Source organism: Orycteropus afer, unplaced genomic scaffold (genome assembly GCF_000298275.1).
Source record: "Orycteropus afer afer isolate SDZICR_OR568_19922 unplaced genomic scaffold, OryAfe1.0 scaffold00336, whole genome shotgun sequence".
Lineage (NCBI taxonomy): Eukaryota > Metazoa > Chordata > Mammalia > Tubulidentata > Orycteropodidae > Orycteropus > Orycteropus afer.
In genome coordinates this window covers 2,612,045-2,636,597 of record NW_006921923.1, presented here as the reverse complement: position 1 = coordinate 2,636,597, position 24,553 = coordinate 2,612,045, and the positions used below count along the sequence as shown (strand labels likewise).

At 44.0% G+C, this 24,553-nt stretch overlaps 1 protein-coding gene across 1 annotated transcript in view; it reads left to right on the top strand.

The window, feature by feature from the left end:
* The window catches only part of COL4A6 (collagen type IV alpha 6 chain), an 86,045-nt gene that overhangs the window by 31,475 nt on the left and 30,017 nt on the right, over positions 1 to 24,553 (top strand). Inside the window, exons 12-27 of the mRNA XM_007952434.2 lie at positions 3,317 to 3,376; positions 4,661 to 4,705; positions 5,202 to 5,255; positions 6,054 to 6,123; positions 7,464 to 7,574; positions 8,485 to 8,634; positions 9,542 to 9,646; positions 11,413 to 11,573; positions 12,082 to 12,261; positions 13,048 to 13,231; positions 16,186 to 16,239; positions 20,114 to 20,185; positions 20,471 to 20,578; positions 21,636 to 21,857; positions 22,230 to 22,391; positions 24,266 to 24,436. Of these exons, the coding sequence (XP_007950625.1) occupies positions 3,317 to 3,376; positions 4,661 to 4,705; positions 5,202 to 5,255; positions 6,054 to 6,123; positions 7,464 to 7,574; positions 8,485 to 8,634; positions 9,542 to 9,646; positions 11,413 to 11,573; positions 12,082 to 12,261; positions 13,048 to 13,231; positions 16,186 to 16,239; positions 20,114 to 20,185; positions 20,471 to 20,578; positions 21,636 to 21,857; positions 22,230 to 22,391; positions 24,266 to 24,436 (1,909 nt within the window). The remainder of the gene's footprint in view (positions 1 to 3,316; positions 3,377 to 4,660; positions 4,706 to 5,201; positions 5,256 to 6,053; positions 6,124 to 7,463; positions 7,575 to 8,484; positions 8,635 to 9,541; positions 9,647 to 11,412; positions 11,574 to 12,081; positions 12,262 to 13,047; positions 13,232 to 16,185; positions 16,240 to 20,113; positions 20,186 to 20,470; positions 20,579 to 21,635; positions 21,858 to 22,229; positions 22,392 to 24,265; positions 24,437 to 24,553) is intronic.

Here is a 24,553-nt window from a genome sequence, read left to right as displayed (position 1 = left end):
TGCACTCATTGGCTCATACTCCCCACCTAACTCTGCTTCCTTTCCATTTTCTTCCTCGGAGGATTTCTGTTGCTGCAATTTCAGCCCGTTCCCTTTTGTCCTATAAAAGAGAGAGAGACTGACTGACAACAATACATAGTGATAAATTGCAATACGGTTTCAAGTGCAGCATTTCTAGTGTTTCATAGTGTGGGCTGAAAAACAGAAAACCCAGTTGATTGTAAAGACATCAAAGCTGGAAAATATCTCCCTTTATATAAGAATAGACTATTTTGATAGGGTTGGAATCAAGAAAACAGAGTTCTCAGCCCACTTTGTCATAGATTCAGTGTGTGGCCATGGCCAAATCATTAACTCTTTCAGTCCTAATATCTCTGTTTAATGGGTGCATTCATAGGCACCTTCTGTGCCCTCTGACAGCAAAGTTGTGAGAAGAAAGCTTGTAATGTATTTGAGGTACTCTAAGCTTTTCAGAGAAAACATTTCTCAAATTCAAAGCCCAGAGTACCTCAAATACATTACCATATTTCTTCTCACAATTTTCCTGTCAGAGAGCACATAAGGTGCCCAAATCTTGGCAGGAGTTGCCAACAAGTAGCCAACCAGACAGATATGCCTCCCCTTCTTTCTCTTGCCCCCTCTACAATGATCAAACATCTCTGATTATCTGATTCAGACCAATTTCACATGTTTCATCCCATTAGCATACTTACACTTGTAGGTCCCAGATCCTCACATGGAGATGGTAAGAGAGAGTCATGTATCTGTGTGCCTCTGTTAAAGGGACCAGCAAACACAGGGTAAGGCAAAATGGAAGAGATGAGGGGAAGTAGGAGAGAAGAAACTGGGTAGATCTGATGTAACAACCGGGTAGGTGGGATTTTCCTTCAATTGAACCTCCCCAGAACCAGATAATACCAGAAACCCAAAGTCCAGAAGAGCAGGACTGGGAAATAGCTAAGCTAGCATGTGGGCTTTCCTGGCTATAGATGAGAAGGGATGCCCATGGCAAGGACTGACCATGACAGGACTGGATCTAGGGAATCTTGTTAGAACAGCTTGTTGAGCAGGTCCCTATACAGTGCCTCTCTGCACTGGAAGACAAGCTGAGCCTACAGCGCAGTGTCTTGCCAAGTCATCCAGGGGTTTTTGGCTTTGACACATACTGCTCTTTACCCCTAACCCCCCCTCACATACACACACAACTTCTTTTTCCTTTTTTAAAATTTAGTTAGTTAGTTAGTTAGTTTTGTTCACACAAAACAAGCTCTCAGGCACTCTCTCTATGAAAGCAAGGAGTCTGGAGATTCTTTCTACTTTCTGAAGAAGGAGTACAAAGCCCCCTTGTATTTACAACATAGCTGGGGGTGGGGCATGACACAGTTTCGGGACATACACTCCCTCACTATTTGAAACAGTTTTGTTCTCTGCGTCTTAGTCTAATCAATTCAACAAGTGTTTACTGGACCTCTTTGGATGTGTTCAGCCTGCAGGGAGACTGAAGGGGATGTGATGTAGACCTTCTGCTTAGAAACTTCCATATACAACCGGTCATACTTGAAGGGTTTGGAGAAAGGAGAGGTCACATGATCTGCTGTAGTTTAATGGATAGGTTAAGGAAGGCCACTTAAAAGTATTTGATTTCAGAAGCCAATAGGCACATGCCACCAGGTGGCAGTATGCCTTGGTTTCCAATTTAAGATGCAAAAACAGAAATTTAAGTAAGTTTGCATTCATTTTAGCCCACAGGCCTTTCAAATAGAAATCCTATTTAGTATGAGGTCTGCGCTATTTGCTGCTCAACAAGTATAGATGGAGAAAAGAGAAAAGTCCGGAAGGAACCACAGCCTGCTTTGAATTGGACCCTTTGCATGTGCACACACACACACACACACACACTCTCTCTCTCTCTCTCTCTCTGCCCCCTCTCAATAAAAAGACAACAATAAACCTGCATTAAAACAAACAAATAAACAGCCTTGGGCCTAGAAAACTAGGGGCCATTCTTAGCTTTCAGGACTCATGGGAAGAGACTGAGTATGTAAGAAAAAAAAACTACAAATGGGACTGAACCAGTGCCCTCATACCAGCTGAGCCAGGTCACAAGAGGACAATGGGAGCTGTGCCACAGCCACATTGAGAATCTTTCACAAGCTTCTATTTGAGAAAGCTTCACTGCTCCTTTTCCTCTCATAATAGTTCTAAGTGTCATTTGCCAAAATCCTTGCACCAGAAAGTAGAGTTTTAAATAACACCAACAAAATGGCCTGAGTTGTTTGCCATGAAAAACTTTATCCACTATGGTAATGAAATTCTCTGTATTATGGGTGACCGGAATACACCTGCTTCATGGATTCCTTCCATGTCTCGAGAGAATCTTTAAGTCTTATCCATGGCTGTAATCACTCCCCTCTTGTGAACATGGCATGAGGGATTGGAAACCATCTCACAGTCCTCTTTGGAGTGCTCCTAGGGCCATCTAAGTTCTTTTATGTCAGTAAAGAAGCTACGAGGCTCCAGGCCAAGGCCTAGATAGAAAGATTCCTTTCCACTGAAGAGGATGTTGCAGTCACTATGCCTCCAAAGGAAAAAAGATCTTCCCTCCAGTGTCAATCCCCAAAGGTTTTTACACAGTCCTCTACTTGGGAGTCAAAGAATTAAGTTCCTCCAATGTGCAAGGTAGTTTGTTCACATGGAAAGGACTCTGAATGGAAATCAGAAGACCTGGCATTCTCATTGACTCTGTAACCTGTAACTGGTTGTTGTGGAGTCCATTCTGACTCATGGCAACCTCGTGTGTGTCACAGTAGAACTGTGCTCCATAATATTTTCAGTGGCTTGATTTTGTTAAAGTAGATCACCAGGCCTTTCTTCTGAAACACCTCTGGGTAGACTCAAACCTCCAGTGTTTTGATTAGCAAGCACGTTAACTGCTTGCACTACCCAGGGACTCCTCTGTAACCTATGCAAGATGCTTAACCCTTCTGAGTGTTAGATTCCCCGTCTACAACAAGAACGTTAGATATGTAATAATTCCTATGCCTTTAGTACGTGATGGGGCAAATACATGTAATAGTGTTTTGGGAGGAAGACATCTCTTCTAGAACTAAAGGGGAATCTTGAATGAATGGTCTAAGTTACATTCAGGCCCTATGTGCTTCTCATACAGTGACAGGATCCTCAGCAAAGCGAGCCTCCCCAGTGGCTCAGTGGAGCTGGTTTATTGCCTTTTGAAATTACCCCCTTGTTGCTGATGGAGCCAAGAGACCTATGAGGAAATGAATGTTATAACTTATGTTGTCTTTTTTTCCTTTAGGGATTTGGAACTACCAGTGAAAAGGGGGAAAAGGGAATCCCTGGTTTGCCAGGATCTAGGGTATGAACCTAGAATGTTGCTTGCCTAGTTCTGTCAAGTCACCTTGTCCCTCTTCTTCCCTGTTTGCTTCTTTCTCTTATATAACTTGATGGCAATCTAAGCTTCTCTTGTTTCTCAACCTTCTGGCAGGTCCCTAAAACCTCCCCCTTGCCACTTAGCTTCATTTCCTTGGCTAAATGACTCCCTTGAATAAGAAATTATGCATCTGTACCCTAGATACCTCCTCAGCCTATTTACGCTCCTTGCCTTCTTCTGGGCTTAAGAATGACATTAGTGTTGTCTTGCTTCGATTCCATTCTGCCCTAAGAGAATGCAGGGAGTGAGGAGAGCTGTTGCAGGAATGGAAGAAAGAGGGCTAAGTGCAGTCTTTATAGGATAGAAACAAGCCTGGGAAGTTCTAGAACACAGTGAGTAGTGTTTGGAGTCAACAGTTTTCAATAATAATCTCACTTCAAACAGAGAGATATCTATTAGCCTCTTTGATTCCTAGATTCAGGCACTTTGGTCTTGTGCTATAAGCAATTGGCCAATCTTAGCCTTAAATAAGTAACATTTTGGAGAATTGTGTTTTTGGCTTAGTCATGAAGCTTGTTAAGCATCTAGTATTTAGCTGTATTTACTAATTAGCCTATCATTTCTTTCTCTAATTTTCCCTTGTCTTGAAAATATATAATCACCAACAAAGAATGCATTAGAGGTGGGCAAAAAGGGGCCCTCCCATAATCTATTTAAAAATCTTATGACTTGGAACTAATATAGACTAAATAGAATACTACTCGGCATTTCTACCAGATTCCACCTAGTTCTTAAAATGTTTCCATTTATTTAGCTCTTAAAAATTCTCCATGTGGTTATTCAGACTGATGGATTAATGCTTAGAAAGAAGTCATTAAGCCAGGTCTAGGAACATTTTCTCACCTGATTTAAAAAAAAAAAAAAAAAAAAACCACCACCAGTGGAGTTGATTCCAATTCACAGTTACCTGATTTTGTTGTTGTTGTTATGTGCCGTCGAGTCGAACCCAATTCATAGCGACCCCTCCTTGGGTTTTTGAGGCAGTATCACTACGGAAGTAGATTGCCCCATCTTCCTTCCGAGGAGTGGCTGGTGGGTTTGAACCGCCAGCCTTCTGGTTAGCAGTCAAGTGCCTTAGGCACTGTGCTACCAGAGATTTTAGGAGCTGCTAAATTCTCAATACAGTTGGGTAACTTTGTTATGTAAGTCTAGTAGTTTTTTCTAGTGTGGGCTATTTATCTTTCTTAGGTATGTCTATTCTCTTTACAGGGTCCCATGGGTTCAGAAGGAGTCCAAGGCCCTCCAGGAAGACGGGTATTTTGGTTAAGATCGTTAAAGGCTTGGTGTACAAAACCCTAATTGACCCTAATCAAGAGATCCTCTGGCTTTACTTAACATAGCCATAAATCCAAAGGGAGACATAGCTTATAATGCAAATTGTCTAACTCCCTTTGATGGATATAATCCTCGTCACTCTCTTCTTTTGTTTTCATCCAAGAAAATTGATAGCCAGTGTTGAATCTGGTCCCATGGCGTGTCATGATGTGGTCATACTACTTTAATATGTTATCAAGGCCTAGCAAGGCCAGCCTGCATGTATCCATCTCTAGCCTTGCGGCACTTGTTCCTCCTACATGCAGGTTGGCTGCTTCCTTCTGGAAGACTTTACAGCTTCTAGAGTCAGGTAGAAGCCAGACTCTGGAATGGTAGGCAAGATACCCTGTGCTGTTTGCCCTGACCTAATCCAAAGACCAGCTCCCTCCTATGATCTTAGACATTCAACTTAGTGGTAACTGTGTTTTTGTCACAGGGCAAGAAGGGGTCCTCAGGTTTCCCTGGGATTAATGGACTCCCAGGAATTAAGGTAATGTTACTGGGAAGTAAAAATCCAGGGTTGGGGAGGTGAAGAATTACCATATGAGATGAAGTATTTTTAATATTTTGAGGTTTTAGATGTTGGTCTTTTCTCAAAAAACGCACATGCAAGCAACTTTGAAAACACAAAACTGATGAGTATTCCATAGATGTTACTTGATCAGTGAAGACCAAGGGCTGAAGGCTGTTGGGAGTGAGTCCATCCCTATGACAAGGAATATTTTATTACTGATATCATTTATAATTGCTGAATTTTTATTGTTTTAAAATTTCTGTAGTATGTGGGGCAGATGGTTCCTACCACTCCATGCTTGATATGCCACTCACTGTATCTGATTTCTGATACCTGAGTCATTCTTTTGGGAGAATTAGGACTGTTGATTTCCTCTGCCTGACATCATCCAATAACAGTAGCAGAGTTCCAGGGCTGCTGAGAGTAAAGAAAAGTTGAAACCCTGCTCCCTCCATGTTAGTACCTCTTGAGTTGGTTGATATTGTCTATGCCTGTGATACATTTTCCAGGTCCAGAAGGAGATTGTCCCTAGTAGCACTGCAAAGTAAAATTGGAATCCCTTGTCCTTGAATGCCAGGCCTCTGGCCTGCTTTATCTTGCCTCCATATTAAATTTATTGGGCTTTGAAATTAACTTATAGCCTAGTTGAGCCTAGAAATCAGGAGTTACAAAAGAAGGAAACTTTCATTTTCCTGAGGATGACTTTGAGGGCACATAAATCTTGAGTGATGAAGTCATGAAAATATTTGCGTTTAATGTATTTCATCTCTGCAGGGTAATAAAGGTGGCATTGGTCTGCCAGGCCCTCAAGTTTTCCTTGATAGAGATGGTGCTATAATCCCAGGTACAACTTTTCATTTATTTGAATGCAGAAGAAAAGGCAAGGAGTTAAAATTTATATTCCCTGTGATTGTTAGAGGATATTTTGTCAGCCCCGGGATTGCTGCTAAACCCAACACTGCCCAGGACCCAAATGCTAAGTCTTCAAGGGAAGATTTATGGGTCCTGAGCTTAGGGAGAAAAGCTAACCCTCATCTCTTGGGAATTTAGGCTAAGCCCAACATACTATTTTGGGGTTGGGTTCACCAACAAGACTAGGGTTTTGGGTCTTCCTTGGCCTCACTCACTCACACACTGCCGTTGAGTCGGATCCGACTCATAGCGACCTCTCCTTGGGTTTCTGAGGTGGTATCACTACAGAAATAGATTGCCCAATCTTCCTTCCAAGGAGTGGCTGGTGGATTTGAACCACCAGCTTTCGGGTTAGCAGTCAAATGTCTCTACGCCACCAGAGCTACTGAATTGCACTGAACTCTGAATAAATGAAAACAAGTCTTTTGGACCTCAAAAGCTTTGTATGAAGATGCTTCTTCTTCCTCTGGCCTCTGCTTTGGCCTAGTTATGGGTAAAATTGTTTCCTAATGATACTTTGGGAAGGACTGATATCCTCTCCTCCACAGATGGGCTGACTTCAGCCTGATGCTGTGGGACACTAAAAGTCTCATGCAGATGATCCTTTGAGGTCTTGAGCTTGACAGTTTCAGGGCAAACTGCTAGGAGGCAAGTGGTTGACACCTCAACAACTCTATGACACTTAGAAAGTTTGTTTTCACCTTTCCTTGTCCTAGTTACTATGTATGCCCAAGTCTTCCTTTGCCTTCCTTAAATATCCAAATGTCCAGTGTCTCCAGCTACTTCTTCCTTGATCAAAATCTCCTGTAACGCCTCTTCCACCTAGGTCTCAGTAACTTATCCCTCTCCTTTCATCCTTTCAGGCCCATGCCCTGTCTTGTAAATCCATCCAAACTGAGTTATTAATGGTTGACAGAGATTTCCCATGTTCCATTCCCAGGAAGCCTACGTGTATAACATGAATAGCTCACTTCCACACCTTAACCCAAATGATGGGCATTTGAGGCATTACAGCAGATTAGTAGTAGAAGAATTCTCCTAGTACTTATTAGATCTTAACCAAGTAAGCCAAGCCCTGGACAGACCCGTTCTGAATACTAGTAGAGCTCTGACTCTGTCCCACCCACTATCATGTGAGGCATCTGTGAGACAAGGGAAAGGCCCTTCTAACTCCAGGGCAACTCTCTGCATCTGCATTTCTTCCTAGGTACTTTATGCCATTTGTGGACCTCCTCTGGATTTTCTTATTGCTTTTTTTCATTGTAATGCTAGGTTATCCTGGAGACCCGGGGGTACCAGGCCTCCCAGGCCTTAAAGGAGATGAAGGCATCCAGGGCCCACCTGGCCCATCTGGCATCCCTGGCCTCCCACCAATCACACCAGGTGAAATAAACTAACTCACCCTCTGCAAATATCATTCCTCTATGCATTCAAGTGTCCAGAATCCCATTCTATACCTCTGGGTCTGGGCACACATATAAGCAAAGTCAAAGGAAAGGTAGACAATAGATTCCCTACTGCCAGCCCCAAGCTAATGTATATGGGAAGGAGACCCAGATGAGTAGCTTTACTTTAGACTAAATAATATACCATAGCTGGTCAGGCAATCTCAGACTGCCATGGAGGCTTTCAACAACCAGAGGAGGCCTGGGTTGGGCTGCTGGAGTCCTGTCCCTCTACAGTGTATGTGCCATTCCCAGTTGATGCTAAAAAAGCCCAGAGGAAAATTTGTACCCAGGCTCTCTATGTTGAACTCAGATACTAAATGGCTCCAGGATCCTGTGGGTGACACTTGAGCTAGTCATCAAAGGGGCATACCCAAATGCAATTCTACAGTAACAAATGGAGAAAGGGCATGCCAGATCAGGGAGGCAGTGGTATGTCCGAGATAAAGCCTCAGATATTACTTTTAAATGCACCAGTTTCTAAACTCCTTGGAGATGAGCATCTTTAAGGATACCTGTGCTCTTAAAGTAGCCACTGGGCAGAGGTATAGCTGGACCTAGCACCAAAATTGAGGAGTAGAAGGCTGGAGTCATAGGTTTTGCAACCAAGTTTGCCACTAAGAAACTCTTTGCCCCTGACCATTTTTCCTCATTTCTTTGAGTCTCAGTTTTCTAAGAGGTTAGGCTAGATGATCCCAAAGAACCTTCTAATGCTAATGCAAAAGAAGGGCTAATACGTTCCCAAATTCTTCTCTGGAGAATAGTTTTCGACATGTGCTACTGATTTGGAACACTTTTGAAGAGTAGGATGCTGTGATGAGCATTATTGTGTGGGTTTATCCATCTAGGTGCCCCAGGACTCCTGGGGTCTCAGGGTGTTTCAGGCCTGAAGGGGAACAAAGGAGAACCAGGTCATACCACAGTTGGGACAACTGGCCTCCCAGGCAAAGTTGGTCTGCCAGGCCTGGCAGGCCTACCAGGACCACCAGGACCACCTGGTAAGTTATTTCTCTCTTTGTTCTTGAGACTTAGGTGTGATCCAGATTGCAAAATAGTTATGTTTTTGACAGAAACTCTCACAGGTGAGACAGCTAATCTAAGACACATGATAACTGCAGAGAAGCAGTGACAATGGCCCCATCCCCAGTCAGAGCCCTCCCTCTACAGATTATTGACTATAGCATTCAGAGTTTGCTTGTTCATCAAGGAACAAACAGGCTAGGGCCATCTTGATGACCAAACACTACCTAATGCTTCTGCCTTTTGTCCCTATTCCCATTCCTTTCTTCAGTGTTCTCAGTCCCTAGACCTCTGGTCCTTTAGCTCCTATACAAGCAGCATTAGTGCTTTCAAGCTTCTTCTGGTTGATAGGACTCCAATGGGGTGGACTAAGAAAGGAAAAGTTATGCCTGGATCCTCAAGGTGGAAAGTGGCTGCTAAGAGCCTGCACAGGGGTTATTCTCCTTAGATCTTCTACCTAAGTATGGCCTTCTAGATTCTGAGAGAAAGACTAGCCATCATAAACTTGGAAACTATTCGGCAACATGTTTCTTTATAACTCAAATCCCATGACCACTTCAGCTTGCACCCATTTCCTCTTTTGTCCTAAGGGAATTTTCCAGGGTAGGTGCTGGGACTGTTGAGTTATTGAAGTTACCTTGTTCATTTCTATATCCTCAGTGTCTGGAACATAATAAGCATTATGTAAGTGTTAATGGAATGAATCAAACCAACAGAGGATCCTACTGGGATCCCTGTTGTGTTTTTTGGTTCATTGGTTTTTGTCTTTGATCTAGCTGTTGGGTCTCAAGGACCCAGGCTTTGGTGATTGACCTGCTGTTCTGAATTATGTGAGTCATCTGGCTCAGGTAAGGTGCCAGTCTTTTTTGTTTCTTCTTCCTGTAGGTCCAGCTTTTGAGACTAGAACCCTAAAGAATGCAAATCCAGGGTTCCCTGGCCTCCGAGGAGAAAGAGGTCCAAAAGGAAACAGAGGCCTCAAAGGATTAAAAGGTGATTTTGTCCCCTTGGGATTCTTTGTCTCCCAAAATCTTCTGAAAAGGCTTTATGAGCAAACCAAAACCTTGGGAACCTGAGCAAAGGGAATCTTGGATTTTGATTGGGAATTTGATGTAGCATTGGGGCAAGTACTGTGTTCAGGGCTCTACGACTAAGGCTGCCTATTGAAGTCACATAGGGAAAGTGGTTTGCAGGCTGCTCTTTCTATCCCCTCCACCTGCAGAAGGCAGTGCTGGCAGCTGAACGTGTTAACCTGAGCAAGGAAAAGCTCTAGCCCCTCCCAGATTACAAGGCTAAGGTTGTAAGTTACTAATCATTACCTTCAGCCTAAAGAAAAGGGCTCTGAACAGGTCAAGACCTGCCCCTCCAAAACAGCCAACTGGCGGCAGGAAAACAATTCCAGTCCCCATTGACGTGGAAGGAGTCATTGATCTGGGTGATAATGATCAATGATCAAGCCCTCAACTGCATTGCTTCTCTCCATCGTCTTAATCCCTTTGGGTCATTCCCCCATTCCTTACTTTGAGGAAAAGATGCTAAAGCTCAGAAAAATCAATTCATTATGGCTGCAGCCCAGGCCAGGGTGGAGGAAGAGGAGGAACTACTGGCTGAAGAGAGGTTTGGGGAAGGCCTGGGGGTTACAGGTATTTGAGATCTTTCCTCTTTCCTCAAGAAATTAACACCTTTTCCTCAACCCCAAACAGAAAAGTCTTACCTTACTCCCCTCCCTTCTCATTATCTTGTCATAAAATTTCACTACTTAAGTTCAGGAGCTGGTTTAGAAGTTTCTGAAAACTCGGTCTCTGCAGTTTGGATCCAAGGATGACTGTTTGAGGAAAAAGAGCATTAAATTGTAGTCTGGACTTTAGTATGTTCATCTTGACTAGTCCCTGATTTGCTACAGAGCTGGTGTATTTCTCAATACCATCTCACTTCTAAAACAGGGGCAGCTCTAAAGCTCTCTTTCTTCATTTCCATTAGGCTAGAAAGTTCCCCCAAAGTCTAGAGTAGTGATTTTCATATTTCATTGTATGTGAGAATTGCCTAGGAAAATTACTAAAAATCAGAGTCTTGGGTCTGGCTTCCTGAAAGTCTGATAAAGACTGGGATGGGACCCAGCCATCTGCCTTGTAAACAAACATCACAGGTGACTGATGCAGGAGGTCCACGGAGCACACTTTGAGAAATGTTAATCCTGAGAACAGGCTGTTCTCTCTCAGAGTTGCAGAGATGATCGATTTCTAAAAATAAGAAGTGGCCTGAGGGAATCCCAGAGGCACCTGTGTGGGCACTGGTTCGCATTACACCTTCCACACCTAAAATCACAGGTGTGGAAGGTGTATGTGGTGGGCCTGTAGTGCTAGCGACTCCTTGACACCTCTTTAAAGGTACTTTCTGAAATCCTCATAAGTTTATTTGGCTATTGTCTCCTGTGTACAAAATTTAGGGGGAAAAGACATTTTGGTTTGGATGCCAGACCTTCAATTGGTTAGTGTAGGTCAGTGGTTCTCAACTCTGGCTGCACATTGGACTCACTGATGGCTGGGCCCCACTCCAGACCAATGAAATCAGAATCGCTGGTATAGACATGCTTGGATGGATAGCGAACCAGTTTATTTGCATTTGTTCTCTGACAGTCTTTTGATTCTCTCTATGGAGTTAGTTGTCCAAGCTACGGATTACTACTCTCAGATCTTCCTTTTTCTCAGGAAGATGGCCTGCTTTGTTTTATATCTTTTTTGTTTGTTTTTAACCTCCAGGAGACTCAGGTTTTTGTGCTTGTGATGGCGGCGTCCCTAATACTGGACCACCTGGGGAACCAGGCCTGCCTGGGCCACCAGGTTTCATAGGTCTACCAGGCCTCACAGGAACACGAGGAGATCCAGGCTCTGAGGGTGCAGAGGGCCCAGCCGGGGCTCCAGTAAGTTGTGCCAAACTTTGGCCCTGAGGAAGCAATGGGAGCTTTCAAGTACCTCTCACTCCCCGCTGATCACTTTTCTAAAGCACATTTAAAAAGAAAGAAAAAAAAGAAGGGACTAAAATAAAACTTCAGCTTTTTGATCTGTAATAAGAAGAGGTCTATCTAAATGTTTCCTAAAGTCTCTTTCTACTTTAGTCTACCCACATTCTTTTCCTCTCTCCCTTTCTTCTTCCCATAAAATATATATTGTTTACATTTGCCTAACACTGTGCTAGACTCTGAAGATAAAATTAGGATTAAGACTAGGTTACTGTCTTCAAAGACTTAAAAATTTAGAAAAGATATGGTAAATAATTGGACAATTATAATCCAAGATGGCAACATAACAAAGCACCCAGAGCACTGTCAAAATGTACCCAAGGACCTGTCTTAGGTCAGACCTTATATTAGGTGCTAGAAGTCTATGAAATCTCTCTCCCCTTATTATTCTGTTTTGTCTCTCTGTCAGGGTTTATTTGGGCTTCCAGGTCCTGCAGGCCCCAAAGGAGAGAAAGGGGAACGGACTTTCAGTACAGGATCACGGATGCCAGGGGAGCAGGGTGATCGTGGCCCTCAGGGGCGCCCTGGTGAGACAGGAGTCCCAGGCAAAGACGGAGTCCCAGGTTTACCAGGTCTGCCAGGCCTTCCAGTAAGTTGATCACTCCTATAAATCCTCATTGATAAGATTTAGGGGTTCTGATGGCCAGTTGATCATGAGACAGGGCAGACTAGAGAGAGTCTTGAAGCCTCTGAAGTCTTTCTGCCTCTGCCACTGATTCATTGAGACAACCAGGACAATTTATGCTCTGTGCTTTTCCTTTCTGTAAAATGGGCATTGTTTTCTCAGACTGGGTCATTGTCCCATTTCAGATATGATAGTAAAAATTACCAAGGAGCCCTGGTGGTTCAGTGGGTAAAGCACTCAGCTGCTAACCGAAAGGTCAGTGGTTCAAATCCACCAGTAGCTCCATGGAAGAAAGATGGGGCAGTCTGCTTCTGTAAAGTTTATAGCTTTGAGAACTCTGCAGGACAGTTCTACTCTGTTCTGTAGGGTTGCTATGAGTCAGAATTGACTCGACAGCAACGGGTTTTAGTAACAGTTGGCCATATCACTTAAAATGCTTCAACTGCTCTGTGGCTTTACCCTTCAAATAATTCCAGCTGCTTTCTGCGACCTCAACAGTTACTGTTAATCTGCTCCTGTTTCCTTCCCTCCAGATCTAGAACCTTTTGCATTGTCAGATCACCCGGGGTGACAAGACTCATTTTGCACTAACTAAACTCAGAGGAGGTTGATTGATACCTTAGAGTGATTAAGGAGATTTTTAGGAAAAAACAAAGTATTGATCATACTGTTTACTTCTTTCCTATACTCAAAGGACTCTCCAGATAAGTCTCTGAATTGGGTTTTCATTCTTTTTTGTGTATTGTCTAGGGTGATAGTAGACAGAGCTTTCGTGGAGAAAAGGGGTTTCCAGGACTTCCTGGTGAAAAAGGCCACCATGGCCCAACTGGCCTTCCAGGAATTGGGCTGCCAGGGTCTCCTGGACTTCGTGGACCTCCTGGAGACAAAGGAGTAGATGGATTACCAGGACAACAAGGTCTTCCTGGGCCTTCAGGTGAGTCAGAGAATCAGATGTTATTGGACGTGGAAAACTGACCCCTTATAACATGTAGCTATGACCCTGTTGTTGTTGTTTGCTGTCCAGTCGAACCCGACTCATAGCGACCCCTCCTTGGGTTTCCGAGGCAGTATCACTACGGAAGTAGATTGCCCAACCTTCCTTCTGAGGAGTGGCTGGTAGGTTTGAACCGCCAGTCTTCTGGTTAGCAGTCAAGTGCCTTAGGCACTATGCTACCAGAGTTCCTAGCTATGACCTTAGTACATTAAATATCATAAGAAGAGATTTGGCTAGCTATAATCACTGCTTTCAATTTTCTTCAGGGTTTTCTTGTGGGGAAAAAAATAAAAAGGTCAGAATTGTATTTGGGTAATCTTTGTGGGCAGAACAATATAGATTTCAGTTCTACTTAGTGAAGAACTTCCTAAAAGAGCTGTATGAAAATGTTGCAAGATGCCTTGGGAGCTATAAGCTCATAATCACTGGCAGAGTTTAAGCAGAAGCTGGATGACCATTTACTAACAATGACATGAAACTAATGAATGGGAAAGTGAACAAGGTGTCCTTTAAGTTGTATGGTAATATCATTACATCAGGGAGGAACCTTTCCTCAATTCGTGAAATATCAGAATGGGAAAAGATGGCTAGTTGTATCTAATCTAACTCCATTTGATACCTTTAATTCTCCCTTTTATTTAACATCTTATTCTACTTGAATATCAGGGTTTATAATGTGTGGTGGTCCCAATTATAGATTGTGAAGGGCCTATGCTAATGATTCATCTTCCTTAATACAACCAGACAGCTCTTCATTTCAACTTCGGTGTTTAGTGGTGCCACACTTCAAGTCATCTAAAGTTTGAAAATTTGAGATTTATCTCTTATTCTTCCATTGCAATGACTCATTTTCTTCCCTCTGTTCTTCTTGCTCTTAAGCTCTCATTATTTCATGCCTAGCTTATCAGATGTCTATAAGCTTGTTGGAATAAATGGATGGTTAGATGGTTGGATAAGTGAGTGAATGACAACTTCCTAAGAAGTTTCTCATCTCCTACCTCTAAACTTTCTCCCACTCAATTCCACTGTGTATATTACTGCAAATTTAATATTTGTAAAGTGTCAATTTCCATACTACCTAATCCAAAGCCACCAGTGGTCTCCACTTTATAGAGGATAAAGTCCAAATTTCGCAGTCTGAAATTCAAATATCTTCAAACATGGATACAACCAAACTTTCCAACCATATTATATGCAATTTATGATTTAAAAAAAAATACATCACATCAGTCTTCACTGTACAAAAACACATCTCCAAGTCCAAGATTTTGCCCATGTTACCTTTTTCTGGAATGTCTTTCCTTTTTTCTGTATCTTGTCACTTCCTACTCATCTTTCAGAGTTCAATGTAAGTTCTACTTCTTCCATTAACCCTCCCTTCGACCTCCACATATGTCATTGCCCCTTAAGTATCTATTTCCTTCCTTTAATGCTTTGACTTTTCCCAACTACACTGTAAACCTCTAGATAACAGGGAAAGTGTGTAATATCTCTCATTGTCTCTCAACATGCCTAGCATAGTGAAATGTTCCACGGGAGACATATATATTTGCAGAAGAAAGGGTTTTCCCAATAACCAGGGGACTATTTTTAAGATCCGTTTTTCTTCTTTCCACCTTGTCACCTTGAAAGATTAAAAAAAAGAAGACAGGATACTAGTCTTATAAAATTTTATTTGTTTTAAAACCTACTTATTGTGAATTGGTGCAATAAGGATGATAGTGCAGGTCAAAATTTATGATCCAAGATTCTTCAAACCAAGTTGGTATTTCATTTCACAAATTTCTGTCACGGCTATGAGGAATTTAATCAAACAAAATTATTCTGCCCTTTGGAAATCCTGGTGACAGCTATAGCTTTTCCTCCAGAGACATTACTTCATGGTCATGCCCACTGCCCCTCTGTCAGTTGGGCCATCACTCTAGATCAGCCCATTTTGTAGGCAATTAAGTTTTCAACTGAATTATAATAACATTGCATCTATAAACTTACACACCCCTAAAGCTTCTGGATGTTATCAACAGTCCAACTGCTTGAAAACAGGCTGAGTCCACACAAGGGAAATCACAGGACCATTTCTACCTCAAACTTCACTAGTCCTTGGGCACAGAAAGTTCTTAGGAGCATAGTGACATAATAAGCTAAAGTCTGGGAGATAACTTGTGCCGGAAATATTCTTGTTGCTGTATCAAGAATTTAAAAAAATATTTTAATTGAAAGCATGAGCTTTCTATTTTTCTATATTGCAACCAAATGTAACTCCCTAAACATAGCTTGCTTTCCACACAACTTTAAAAAGAAAATCACCTGTGGGCCCCAGATATTTGCATTGTAGTCATTGCTGTTGCCAGGAGCTCTGGTAGCATAGTGCCTAAGGCACTTGACTGCTAACCAGAAGGCTGGTGGTTCAAACCCACCAGCCACTCCTCGGAGGAAGATGGGGCAATCTACTTCCGTAGTGATACAGCCTCGGAAACCCAAGGAGGGGTCGCTATGAGTCAGGTCCGACTCGATGGCACATAACGACAACAACAACATTGCTGTTGCTGTGAAAATTAATATGCTGTTCCTGAATGTACCCACACCAACCACTGGTAGTCCAGGCTAGGACAGCTGCATTGCCAAGAAAAGGAATGTAATCATCAGAAGCCTTTCAGCCTCGTATTGTGAATTATTACAAACCTTGGACAAGCAGACAACTGATTGCTTCCAAAGAGGTTCTGTTCCAGCTGCTGGTACTAATGAATCCTGGCTATTACTGAAACAGCTACTGTGTGCTTGATCCTGTGTGGATGCCAGCCCTCTCCACTCAACACAGAGAATTTGATTGGTGGGCATATCTGGGCCCAAGGGCCTTGAGGAGCTTAATATTCTTGTTTACTTGCTTGGTCTAGGTGACTGCTGCTGCAGAGAGAAGGTTGGTGAAGGAGTCGTAGATACAGAGGGAGGTGAGAGCTAGCTAAGTCTAGAAGCTCTCAGACACCAGTGTTGGCAACCCTTTCCCCTTTTGGTTCACCTTTTCTCAGACACTTGCAATGGCTTCAGCACCACACTGTTGCCCCTGGCTGGGGAGGAGCGATCCTGAGCCTGCAGTGCAAAGGCTAACACTTACTGCTTTGGAGACTCCTTGACACATACCTTCTGGGGGGAGTGTGGGAGTAAATGGGCATGTAGCCTCTCAGAGTGGCCGGTTGCCTTCACCATGCATATTACTGGCTTGGCTGATCTCTACCTTAAGCAACTTCATTTTCTAACCTTCACTGGCCCCATAACTTGCCTCCAGAGTTACCTGAAAAGATCCACACATGTCTGATCTTTAGTTGTTGGATCCAGAGCAAATTGAGATGTCAGAATCTTGATAACCAAAGATCTTTTTTTATTCTGAAGATGAATTTTTGCATTAATGGAGGAAATTCTGACTAATTAGGTTACTTATTGCACTTCCCAAACAAAACATGAGTAGAATTGATCTTTGTTTTGTTGAGACAGCTCTGAATTCAGGAATATAAAGTAAAAGAGCTGATTAGCAATATGGCTTGAAGTTTTCACCTATTTGCCATTTTGACATTACTTGCAATGTATAGATTTGGCATGGTGTACAGGACTGGCCTGCAGCAAAATTATGAAGGGAAGCCTGTCTTTTATTACCTCTAGTTTCTACTCATCTTCCCATTTATCATTTTTTTTCTTGTCCTGGAACCTTTCCAAATGCCTGTCATTAGCCTCATCCTCTAAAGGCTTTGTTTTTATCTGGTTGTCAGAGATGAAAAAAAATCTATTAAACTGATATAAGTTGAGGATGGATAGCTTCGTGTTTGGACCCACCCCAGAGACATAAGCACTTAACCCAGTTCTTGGTTTAACGCATAAAGCAGTGGAACTGCAGCGGTGGAGACTGACACACGGGAGCCAATGGTTTGTTGAGACACTTGAGGGCAGAAGAGTGTTCTACAGGGGCCCTCTCATGGTGCCATTTATGGAGGCAGTTCTTCAGCATCGTCCAAAGGACCCCAGCTGGAGTCGTGTATGGGGCTGGGTGCCCCCTCCCAGTGAAGCATCTTACCATGAGGAACTCACCCATAGACCTTAAACATAGTAAGGAAATAACTCTCCGAAATAGCTCCAGCAGCTCCATATCTGGCAGGATGGAGTTGGATGTGAGTATCTATTGAGGAGGATCCAAGCCTAGGGCAATATCTCCACCTATGGAAATGTGACTGTAGATACCCAAAGTATAGAAGGCAGAAAGTTGCTGCTCAGACTACGAAGTGACTAACTTAGAAGCTGAGAGATGGTCTTGCAGTTGCTTTCCTGAATACTCTTCCTTAAGTAAGACAATAAGAACATTATTCATTCAGCACTTTCCAGGCTGCCAGGCACTGTGCTAAGTAGCATTAGCACTATTTCATGTAATCCATCACCAGATAAGGTAGGTACTTCTCATTTTATACATGAAGTTCAGAGAGGTTAAATATCTTGCCCACACAGCTACTTAGTAGCAGAACTAGGATTCAAACTCAGTGCCCATCCTCATAACAAATGCATTGTACTATTCAATTCCCAATCTTGATTTAAGAATAGAATGGGCTAAAAATGCCATCAAATCTTTATATTTGCAAAGAGAAGTGGTGTTGGAGGGTGAGTGCCAGCCAGTTAAGTAGTCTGAATCAAAGGCTGTATACATAGCTTTAACAAATGCAATTTGTGATTTATTTTAAGCACAGGCAAAAGCTATTGCATTTTATTAGAACTGTTGTCTCTGTGACTTAAAGCAGACCTTGGGGGATTGTTAAATGAATAGGCAAGACTTAATTTTAATTAGCATAGCAATTGTTTGTAAATGGCACTTGAGGGAGCTGACAAATGATTTGTTCCCCAGTATTTTATTAAGACTCCCCTCTGTGATCTTATAGACTTTTTATTTGCATTATGAATAAGCAAGACAGAGTTTGTGAAGGGAAGGGCTATGCTTGTCTGTTTCAAAGTATTTAATAGTGAAAGTGACTGTCCCTTCTCCCTGAGTTGAGTTCCAAATGAGGCGCTGAAGGAAGGGTCTAGCTTTGTCTATCATGGACAAGAGTGTGGCCTTCAGTGTTCACCTGGTACAGTTCATCAGACCAACAACAGACATTAAATAGGTCTCAGGAGATCCCACATGAGGTGTCAGGAAAAAAAAAAGAAGAAAAAACAATGGTTTGAGGAAAGCCTCATTCCAAGAAAAGGACAGACATGTGAACCTGAGGAGTCGTGTCTTCAAACCCTCACATTTAGTCATATAGGTACAGGCATATCTTGGAGATATTGTGGGTCAGTTCCTGTTCTGGTTACCTAGTGCCATTCTGACAAGAATATACCACAAATGGGATAGCCTTAACGAACAGTTTATTCTTACAATTTGGAAGCTTTTATCGAAGTTCAAAGTGCCAGGCTCTAGGGACTTGGTGAAAGCCCTTCGACCTTGGGCTTCAGCTCTGTCTCTTGCTCCCTGCCCACTGAAGCTAGAGACATCTCTTCACTCAGGCAGCTACTGGCTGCTGAGGTTAACAAGCCCAAGGTCGATAAATAAAATGACACAATGTTACCCAATCACACGGCAGGCCATTCATTCAAGTCCACTGAAAGTCCCAAGGTCGGCAGAGCATGGCAGGCTGCTGAACAATGACACGGCTACGTGCAGGGTTCAAGCATGCCATAAAACTAGAGACCATTCCCAAAGCTGTTTCTTATATACGGGAAGCAGACCACCTACCAAAAGCAGCTACTCAGCTGCTCTGATAGAGTCCACCATGGAGTTAATTACCTGTCTCACCATAGGGAATAACTACATCCAGCTGCCCCAGCCACTCAACCAGGCCTAGCCAAGTTGACACACAAACTTAACTACCAAAGTTCCAAATCACCACAATAAAGCAAATATCGCAATAAAGTAAGCCATATGCATCTGTTGGTTCCCTAGTGCCTATAAAAGTTATGTTTACATTATACTGCAGTCTATTAAGTGTTCAATTGCATTATGAAAAAGTTTCAAATATTGTGAGAATTACCAAAATGTGACACAGAGACATGAAGTGAGCACATGCTGTTGGAAAAATGGCCCCAATAGAATTGTTTGATGCAGGGTTGACACGTGCCTTTGATTTGTTATAAAAAAAAAAAAGCAATACCTGTGAAGCACAATGAAACGAGGTATGCCTGTAGAATAGACCATTAGGGCTAACCCCGACTCTCTACAGCAATGAGTTTTTGAGTAGGAGTAACCCTAAGCACTCACCCTAGAAAGCAGCTCTGTCTGAGGGCAGGGTGAGGAAGCAATTGCCACTTGCTGTTGTTCCTGCATAGTTACCTCTAGGAAACATTGTTAGGTAATAGCTGCTGTGTAAGTGACTAGCCAAGGCATTTGACTGCTAACCAGAAGGTTGGTGGTTTAAACCCACCAGCCGCTCCACTGAAGGAAGATGGGCCAATCTACTTCCATAAAGATTTACCACCTCAGAAATGCAATGGGGGGTCGCTGTAAGTTGGAATCGACTCAACAGCAGTGAGTTTGGTTTTTGGTTTTTACCAGGCACCGATGTTTTGGGAAGTAAGACCTTGGCAGTTGGACACCAGGGACATTCGCATCTGTAAATAATTGCACTCTAGGAGTAACACCCAAGAGTTTCTGATGCCAAGATTCTTGTGCATGGCCTGCCAGCTACTGGGTGGGAAAAAGAATGTGGCCATTCCATTAAGTGGAATGGGATAAGAGAAAAAGAGCATGTTAGGGCAAAGTCTTCCTTGACTCAGTGGGCTCACCAGGTGCTTACATGTTACCATTTACAGGAATCACGTTGCCATGTATTATTACTGGGTCATATGGTCCATCAGGCCTCCCAGGAACTCCCGGAGTCCCAGGTATGTAATGGGGCTAGAGAAAGCCACTGAACACAGCTGTAAAGGCTATGAGTCTAAGGAAGCAGAGCATAGCCCAGTAGCATTTGGGGATCTACATTCCTCCTGAGAGGGCAGCCTTGGGGGATTAAGGCAATAGAATTTTGGAGAGGGCAATGTGGGAAGGTGAGGCTAGGAGAGGCCCTCCAAGAGACTAGGAGTCTTGACTGAATGTCAAATGTCACTAGGTAGCTATGTCTAGCTATAGTGACTTTCCTTTCCCCTCACTACTGATGTTTGGGTTTTCAGGCCCTAAAGGTGCCCGTGGCTACCCTGGGACTGTTGGCCAGCCTGGATTACATGGAGCTAAAGGAGAACACGGAAGTTCTGGAGTAGTTCATCTCCCTGAATTGCCAGGTAAGGAAAAGAGCTTCTCCTTGCTTACTTCTCCTTTTGTGTGTGTGTGTGTGTATTGTGGTAGCCCTCCACCAATTACAGGAAGCTAGGTTTGCTCTCTGGTGTGGGTGGGAAGGTTTGATTTCATACCCAGGCAAGACAGAGCTTAGAGTCTGCAATAGAATGACAGAATATCAGAGCAGTAAGGGCCATTGGAGATCAACTAGGACAACTCCTTTACTTTCAGATGAGCAAACTCAGACCTAAATGGAAAAATGACTTGCCTGAGATCACAGAGACTAGGACAGGCCATTTGACAGCCAGTTCTATGGCAGTTTCCTAAATCAACTCCTCTATGGCCAGAGAAGGAGATTCAGATCAGATGGAGGAAAGTTGCCCAATCCCTTTCTATCCTTTTTCCCATATGCTGTTGGAACCTGTGCTTCATCGTTTGACACCATACCAGTGGTTCTCAAAGTGTGGGCCAGCAACTTCAGCAGCACCCAGAAGCTTGTTAGAAATGCAAATTTTTGGCCCCTCTCTGAGACCTATTGGTCAGAAACAATGGAGGTGGGGCACTGATTTAACAAGTGCTCCCCCACCCCAGGTGATTCCAGTGGTGCTCAAGTTGGCAAACCACCAGTGCCCACAGCAAGGGCTCATTTTGGGCCACATGCTGTTGGAGTTTGTTGGTGCCTCACTTCCCTCCCCTCACCCAGGAAGGGGGAGGAATCCCAGCAGGAGTTAGACAACCCCAGGAGAGGTCGGGGCTCTTCCCAGGGGGTCAAGGGTATAACCTGTGCTCTTTGGCAATCATAGGAGCCCCAGGAGCAGGTTGCTGAGCTCTGCCCAGCAGCAGCCTCACTGAAATAGAACTTCCTCCAGAGCAGATGGTGTTCAAACCCTGCCTCAGAGCTAGTCTTCCTAGAACCAGAGATTCCTGATCTTCAAGAAAAGTGGCACATGTTATCAATATGTTAGCTTCATATTTTAAAAAAACATCTGTCTCAGAGATCTCTACCTAGGCCAATTGCTTATACACATCCATGGTCTTTTCTTTTTGCCTCTTTACATTTAGGATTTCCTGGATCTCGTGGGGAGAAAGGCTTGCCTGGGTTTCCTGGGCTCCCTGGAAAAGATGGCTTGCCTGGGAAGGTTGGCAGTTCAGGTTTACCAGGTCCCAAGGGAGCCCCTGGTGACATCTTTGGTGCTGAAAATGGTGCGCCGGGGGAGCAAGGCCTCCCGGGATTACCAGGGGATAAAGGATTTCCTGGAGAGTCTGGCCATCCAGGACCCAAGGGTGACTTTTATCTAAAAATCTACAGAAAATCCTTTAAGTAACTGGTATATTTATACTTGCATGGATGTGGGCTTCTGGGATGAGGGATTCCTTTGGGGGTTAAAATAAAATACCATTTTCTGGGTTTTTTTTTTTTTTGGCAATTTCCTTAAGTAGCCTGAGTCCATTTTCCTACCTTCATAATTCCAGAAGTGACCATAATTTCTTGCAAAGCCTCAGGTTCACTGCTGGAAATAACAATAAGGATGGAGCTGAGAAAATACTAGCACCTGGGATGAGTCCTGAGCCAAGCTCTTCCTCTGGAAGGTGGTTTGGTGACCCGATCCCTGCTATCAGTCTAGGCTGTGATCATCTGCCCTTTCCTTTCACTAGGTTTGCTTGGAAAGTCTGGCCTGATGGGCACCAAAGGCGAGCGAGGCAGCCCTGGAGCACCTGGACACATGGGGCAGTCAGGACCCCCAGGGCCTAGTGGGTCATTTGGCATCAAGGGAAAACCTGGTCTCCCAGGAGCAGCAGGGCTTCCAGGTGTGTCAGGTAGGTCCTTTAGAGAAGGATGCCCAGCTTGACAGACTTTAGCTCAGTTCTGGGTCCAGGCACCCTGGGGGGCAATCACAGCTGCATAACATGGTCAGAACTGAAATAAGACTTGACTTTCCTAATCTCTCATGTTTAAAGTCACCCTTGCAGTGCCAGGCAGAGTGGACTTCTCCAGTTTAACTCCTCTAATATTACAACAAATAACAACCCTTTCCTCTCCCATAAATTGTCCCTGGGTGGCACAAACAGTCGAACACTTGGCTGCTAACAGAAAGGTTGTTGGTTCAAATCCACTCAAGGTGCCGTGGAAGAAAGCCCTGGCAACCTGCTTCTGAAAGATCACAGCCATGAAAACCCTATGGGGCACGGTTCTACTCTGCAACATGTCGGGTTGCCATGAGTCTGAATCAACACGACAGCAACTAGTTTGCTTTGTTTCCCCCCCACACATCCTCACTTCCCCTTTTCACGCTTCAGCCCTTCCCCTGCCTTCCTCAGAGAACTCACCCTTGTTATTGAGGTAGATCTAGCCCCTCTCTGTTGCCTTCACTGGGGCCGTGGGGAGCCTCCTTTGGATTAGAGGAGGAGCTTGAGCAGAATGTGACTGCCCTGGACACCTGCCTCTCAGATGAGCATGCCCCTGAAGATCCATGGCCAAAGCATCTTTCCTTCACCAGCGGGACCTGCCAAACCCTGGTTCCAGCCTAGGGTTTGCAGCTTGCCTCTTTCTAGTACCACCCTCCTCACCCGGCTTCAGTTACTATATTACCACCCCTCCCCTCACTCTTGGCCAAGTGACAGATGTTGAGTTATTTGCAGAACCACTAATATCCTTTTTCTCCCCTTTGTCCTTCTATGTTTCTGGGGTCTTCACATAGGCTGTCCAGGTGAGAAAACACAGCACACAAGCTCAAAAAGTAACACTCCCACCAGCTTTGCCGCTCAGGGAATTATCTGACTATACACTATAACCTGGAGTGGCCTGCAAGGCCAGGGATCTCTGAATTCATGCCATGGGGTTGCCTCCTATTGAATTTCCTTCCCTTGTAGCGGGATCCCCTTCACAGCCTTCCATTTGAATCCTGGGGCTTGCAGCTACTTGATGCTTTTCAATCCTTAGAAAGCCAAGTCAGCCATTCATTTAGGCCCTCGGGGGCCCAAATACCTCTGTCATCATTGATTTAATCCTTTGGTTTTTTTTAATTTCCTTGCTTTGTACCTGAACATTCCACTTTGGCAGCAGCTCAGGAGGTTAATCCCATTGACCAATTTAAAGCATGGTTAAAGTCTCCGAATACCTAGGAGACCAAATGGGCCTTGGGGATTTCTACAGTATTTGGCACTAGGGGGTCTTTCAACCTTAATGCCAAGGAACTGGCTGATTTAACTGCTTGCATGAGGGATTAAAAGGGCAGCCCTGTATCCATGGCTCCCTGGGAGGCTGAAACAACAGCTTAGCTTTAACCTCTCCTTCACCGATTGGCTCAGGAAACAGCCATTGTGAGATGATTCAGACAGGAAGTACCAGGAAACTGAAGCTCAGTTGCCAGAGCTCCATTCAAAGGCTAAAGTGTGAACCACACTCACAGAGGGGGTGAAGAAGGTGTAATCAGAAGGGGTTTGCTCTCCCTGCCAGCTACTGTGCCATGCTGGACGTAATAGCCATTGGCGTGGTGCTCTGGGTGATAGGTGCTAATGCTTCAGCTGACTAAGAACTCTGCCTGTTAGTAGCCTGCATATGCCAATGTGAAAGGTCCATTTACAAAACCCAACAAGCCAGCCAACCAGAAGCCATGGGAATGGGCATTGGCCCAGATTGAACCAGAGCCTCACTTGACAACTGTTCTGTGTTCTCTCCGGTGCTGATTCAGGATTCCCTGGGAAGAAGGGCTCAAGAGGCAAGGCAGGTCACCCAGGATCAACTGGAATGAGAGGTCTGCCTGGGATCAAAGGCCTTCCTGGATCTCCAGGCGTGATAGGCTTCCTGGGGAGCTCAGGCTTGCCAGGGAGCACAGGGTTACCAGGCCTCCCAGGCCCAAAGGGTAAGTGGAGTGATCACCAAGATACCAGTGGGTGCCAGCAAGGAGCATCCAAGCTGTCCAGCTTGCCCCCTCCTCTCTGCCAAGGAATGGAAGAAGGGGGAGGAAGGTAGGCAGGGC